Below are 6000 nucleotides of genomic sequence, written 5' to 3' on the forward strand. Positions count from 1 at the left end.
TCGCATTTCAAATTTCACATCGGAGCATTTTCCGCGAATCGCATCTGAGGCCTTTTAACTTTAAACTTCTAAAACCACATTGGAGCTATCTTCCGTACTTGTGCTGCGGTTGGAAATTGCATAAATATGTCGTACCTAGACAAGTTTATGTTAGGAGGATAAATTATTTTAACTGGAAACTCATAAAGGTATTCTGCTCTTTCCGCTGTATCGTGGCCTTCTGCGTTTCCTTAGTGTAGTGTGGAATTTTGTTATACCATCGATGGATTTCTATGATAGCATCAAGCTACGGTGGCCATATAAGGCTTCCGTCCGTTATTCTCACGGGAGCATTCGATGGTGAAGGGAAGAGAACTTTCATTACGCCTGGGCCGCCTCTTGATAGAACCAATAAGTCCCCCGCTTGGCAAAGTGGTTCCGATGAATGGAAGAGGAGCTTCTGGCGGATTGTACCTCTTCACAGATTTTACCATCTTCAACCAGCAGCAACGCGGCGCACAAATTGCTCCTGGTGCTTTAGGGAAAAGAGTCGTCCGTAAACCTGATACGATGTGGAACTCCACGGTGGGGGAGAGATGAAGTGGAATCTCTTTGTCGTTTCGTGGGGAAGAAATGTGTTCGCTTTCTGCTTAAAGAGAATCTCATGGTCCACGACGAGGGAAAGGACGCTGGCACACGATGGAAAGTGCGAAAGAGTTAGAACTTAATTTACGCTTGCATAAATAATTAACTTATCGTTTGCCGGGTTTTGAACTCCAGCACTCGTGTTGCATCGAGGGAGAACTCAGGAAGGGATTTATCCCCTTGAGAGGGGGCGATGCCGATGTTCATGGATTGTATATGTTCGAGAAGGGTCAATGTTGTGTGGATTGGTGGACGTGTGGTGCAATTATGGAATCACTCGCTTATGATTAACGTTTCGAGCGAGTCTCTTGTCGTCCCAACATAAAGAACGTCACTGTTGTTAGGAGGGAGAGGTAATGAAGACTGAGGAGATAGGGAAGTAGAAATGATATCGCACAAAAATTAATTATTTTGCAGTCATTGAAGCAAACTCTGTGACGACTGACTTTAAATTACTTATTCCCTACTGTCTTTTTCGTTATACTACTTTGTTAGTCAATCTTCAATAGTCAACGTTTTAAAAATCAGTAAGTATAATATACTGATATTTTTCTAGAAGTGTACAGAATTATGTTGCCATAATAAAAGTATTCTAAGATGTATTAAGTTAGACGAAATACTAAAATACTGTTCTGTTGTCCAACAACTTGGCGTTGGTGGAAATCCGTTTCTACGCTACTCAAAAGTACTAAATTCCTTGTCATTGCAACACTCGTTTGTGGTTATTAATCCCTCCAAATTTGCATAAAGCCATATTTGTTAAGCTGTTGAAAACGTGTTCTGCTTGTTTAGTACTTGTATATTTTAGTTATATTTACCCTCAGCAACCCAACCTCGGCATTAACATCAAAGCGCAACTCACGATTCTGACTTGGAAGTAAATATAAATTCCTTTGAAGAAACAATTTCGAAAACCCCTTTGAAATGGCAAATGCGATTGTGTGTGTTCCGTTTTCAACCCTTTTAACACGAGCGGGGCAACAGCTGAATCAATATGTTCCGGCTGAAAAGAGTAAAACCAAATCTCCTACCTCACAACATGCGCTCGCAAAGGAGCTGGGATGATATGCAAATGCAGCGAATGCAAAGAGAATTGCTACTCGGTACCGTCCCTTTGAACAACAACCAGAACTGCATTAATGCGGTTTATCTCATACCGATTGCCTGCATAGCGAAGGAGAACAATTCGACCAAACTACTCCGGGCCAATCGAGGACCTATGAGTACCTTCGTTGATTATTTACAGTCGGGTCAACCACTGAATCGGGCACAGTGTACTAAAAGGCGAGCCAGCTGGGTCTCCGGGGTCATTTGTTTACTTTATGGCAGGGCAAAACAGGGGGTGAATGCCTGCGAGACAGAGAGTGAGAGTGGACAAACATACCCCAAAGTGTTTGGTTACGCCGGTCGGCATGCTTGTCCGGTTCCGATAAACAACCGGCACCATCTCTCTCTCAGGCAACGATAAACATTACCACAGACTCCCGTGTGTTCGCCCGGGGTGCTGTAGGGATTCGGTTCCCTTTTTCCGGACGTGCAAAGAAGGATGGAAACACACAAAAGTAACGCTCCAATACCTAACCGTGTGTCACCTCGTGCGTACGTGTGTCTGTGTCGAATGGGTTTTGGGTGACCGGAGCAGTGTAAATGTAATTAAAATTATCCTTTAATTTATTGTTTCCCAACAGACTCGCCGCTGGCCATGTCTGGAATGTTCCGGAACGGTTGACAGTGCTTTTCCCCTCGTAACGGGAAGTGGGAGAAAAATGTAGTGAACTACAGTTATTCCGAACAGTGTAGTACACCGTTTCTCGTTATTGAAAGCTTCCTAAAGGGAAGGCTTACGACACCCGTAATACTTTGTCGGTTTTTCTGGCGATGGAATGGTTTTACCCACCAAATGACAAAACTATTTTACGACTTTTAGGGGTAGATGGTCTAGATTTTATTGCGATATTTATAATTTCTGTAGGGAAGCGATTGCTCAAAAGCCCTTTATAGATTGCTGTACCTATTTGTAAATAAAAATGACGGAAATATGTAAACTCACTGCCTTCCAACAGCTTGTTATGTTACTTTTACGAAATACTGTGATTTCAATAAGTATTTAATATTTGTATATTAAAGTTACTGGTTTACATTTTATGAAATAGCACAACCGATTATGTACATGATAAAATATATGCTATAATTGAGAAATTCTACTTCGGGTGGGCTTTTTTTGTTATCAGCCAAAACGTGAAGATTAAATTATGTTTTCCTAGTCTAACTTACGCACACAGTTATCTCAATTATTTATTTTTGCACCTTAATTTTTCCATTCCCGCTCGTGTCTCCTCATGAGAAAATTAATCACTACACGTCAGACCATACGATCATAAGCTCTTCAAAGCTTAACTAATCGGCTTAACGACGGAAAAAATAACGTTGAATAATGTACATAACGTGTATCCTTATCAACGGTCTATCGTATTTTTCACACTCAATCTCTTTCCCGTCTTCCTCAATGCTCGTGAAACACATGCAGTTGAAGTGTCGTTGTAAAATGAGTATTATTTTCCAACGTATTCTGTGTCATTCGTCAACCTCTGGACAACACACGCCCCTGGTGCTGACACTGGCTGGCAAGGGAAATCAGGCTACCCATGTGGGAAAAGTCGGGCAGCGTTACGTGAGTGTAAACATCAACAATATCGAGGTGGAAAACGATGCTTCATTTTGCACCGGATCCCACCCAAGTACAGCTCCCTTTGCGCAACGTGAGAGTATCCCTCATTTGACGAAATGCCAACGTGTCATGCAAGTGGCATTTGTTTCTTGCCTCGAACGTCAACTCGGTAAGGATATTTTCCAGCACGAAGAAATCGACAAAAGCAAAATTTAAAAAAAAGGATAAACCTCTGTAAACAGCAAAGTAGCAGGTACTTCGTGTAGATAAAAGCCAAGTTTGAAATTATATCGGATACCAGCGTGTGGGTGAGTGAACGAGAAAGTGAAAACGTGGAAAAATGTCATCAAGCAGGCATTTGAAAATCTGACGATGCCCATCTTGTGAGCTGGTAACAGTGAGAAAAAGCACGCAACAATAAGATCTCTTAAGCCAATTTCGCTTTGAAGCTTTTATGTAATTTCATGAACAGAGGAACAAAGTGTTGGTGATACACTTTTGTGCCGCGCTGAATTCAAACGAAATTACCTTCATTCACAACTTCACTTTGACGAAACATAGTGAAAGGTAAGCAAAATAGTATATAATAACAAATCCTGAGCGGATTAACTTGTGTAGTAAACTATTGAAACATTCGTAGTACAAAACACCAGGCGCCTCCTTCGTATCAATTCTAAAGTGCACTTCGAAGAACTACTTGTCGTGTTCGTATAGTGTTTTGTTGGACGCTAAAAAATTGTTTTGTTCATTTGAATAAAAGTTTGTGAAGAATTTTGGAAGTTTTAATTGAGGTTTAATCTTGGAAATATGCAAAAGAAAATGTTTGTTAGCAAAGTGATGCAATTGATTACGAGACGTTATCCATGGTCAATTTTCGGTGGCAACATACATACATGTATGTATGTCAAACTATAAAACCCTTCCTTCCCAATTCAAGTCCATGCTGCTATTATGCTCATCCTTGCATTAGTTTTCTGCACGCATTAGTTGCAATTATTGATCTTGTTGAGCAAATGACGGAGCCTAATTTTCCAATTCCGCCCGCATAAAATCACGTTCAACGTTCGAATGAGGCCACGATTGACGCAATTTTCCTTAATCATCCGCTTTGTGCTCGATGATACTCAAATTGAGGAATTTTAGCGCCCACCTCTCCAACCCTTCCTTGCGTCATCTTGCTATCCCCTTCGTATAGAACGTGGTAACGATTGATGAAAGAAAATTAATAATGTTTGGCCGAACGCCAAACACTAACGAGAGACGACGGCAGGAGAGGAGAATCACTTTGATCAAATTGTTCGAATGGAAAGGCCTTCGCTGAACGCAGATTGCATTATGATGAGTTTAGTTTCGATACCATTTCGATTGAATTAATCAAATAAGTGACGAATGAATGCACACGAACATTTTTGGGAAGTATTTTATGCAAGTTTTTCTTAGTGTAACACATAAATTATAAAAATTTCAAAACAGAAAAACGACACATCTAACTTGATCAAGGCATATTAAAAAGCTGTTAGCAAAATGGTTCTTCGAAGAAAAAGTATAAGTCAACATGAAAACATTTCCGAGGCAAACGACGTTCGTTAAATTTGCATAAACTCAAACCCCTCAAAGTGAGTCTTAAGCCGAGGTAAAAAGCTAAAAGAATACAACATCTGTCAGCGGGATTTACATGTCGACACATTAAGGCTGACGATAGGAACCTAATGGAGGTTGGGTTTAAAGAGGAGAAAAAAATCACACATAAACAGAATGCCAAAATAAGGTTTCGTACCATATGGCGTTCAAGCGATATGCGATGCGTACCGCACACCAGAACAAGAAAGAACCTTCTACCAACCGCAACGAAGGCAAGTTCTTGGCTACTCACATGATGCTCGTATCGGGCGGCATTTCCGGGACGTTATCGAGCTGCTGCTTGACGCACCGCACCGTCCGCTGCTGGCAGACACATTTCTGTGGACAACCGAGCCCTTCGACCGCCGTCACCATGACAACGAGGGTCGCAGCGACGATGGCAATTAGCAACAGCCTGCTGCTTCCGTCGGCTCTAATCAGCCGAGGCACTCGACAACGCCGTCTATCCATCGTTGGTGCACTTTCCTTTATTTCTATCCACCGTACGCAATCACCACTATCAATCTTGCCGGCTTTCGCTTTCTTCTACGGTCAACACTCTATCTTTCTGCTTTTACTCTTTTGTTTCACGCACACGTTTCTTCACTTGGCGATAAGCATATGTCACTGACATTTATACCAATGCACGTGCCGTAGGGCTGTCGGAGAACTTGATGCTTTAGCCTGGGCTGATACGCCCACACACACTTCTAGGTCTGATTAGTTTAACACATGCTTTTCACACTGCATATTAAGGAATCATACTTTTAGCATCATCACTAAACTATTGCATGGGAAAGATTAAAAGCATAACAAAAATATAAAAAGGAAACTATAAACACACGTTTCTTGACTCCTTTTTCAAACAATAAACCATTAAACTAAATATTTTCTGAATCGATTAAATCATGACTTCAACATATTAAATTGAGATTCATATTGATGAAACAGAAAAGTGAGAAGATTCCGAATGTAGTTATCTTTCGCACGACCTATTACGAATTTGTTTTAAGGATTACAAAATATTGGTTGAAAGTATTTTCAATTCCGTACAACAAACTTAATTTTGCTATTCATAAGGTAAAACT

The 6000-nt window shown here is 40.9% G+C and overlaps 1 protein-coding gene across 1 annotated transcript in view; it reads right to left on the minus strand.

Annotated features, from left to right (window-relative positions):
* The window catches only part of LOC131294613 (peroxidasin), a 29393-nt gene extending 24010 nt beyond the window's left edge, over positions 1-5383 (minus strand). The window contains exon 1 of the mRNA XM_058322659.1: positions 5166-5383. Within this exon, the coding sequence (XP_058178642.1) occupies positions 5166-5383 (218 nt within the window). The remainder of the gene's footprint in view (positions 1-5165) is intronic.
* Positions 5384-6000: the final 617 nt, after the last annotated feature.

This window comes from Anopheles ziemanni, chromosome 2 (genome assembly GCF_943734765.1).
Source record: "Anopheles ziemanni chromosome 2, idAnoZiCoDA_A2_x.2, whole genome shotgun sequence".
NCBI lineage: Eukaryota > Metazoa > Arthropoda > Insecta > Diptera > Culicidae > Anopheles > Anopheles ziemanni.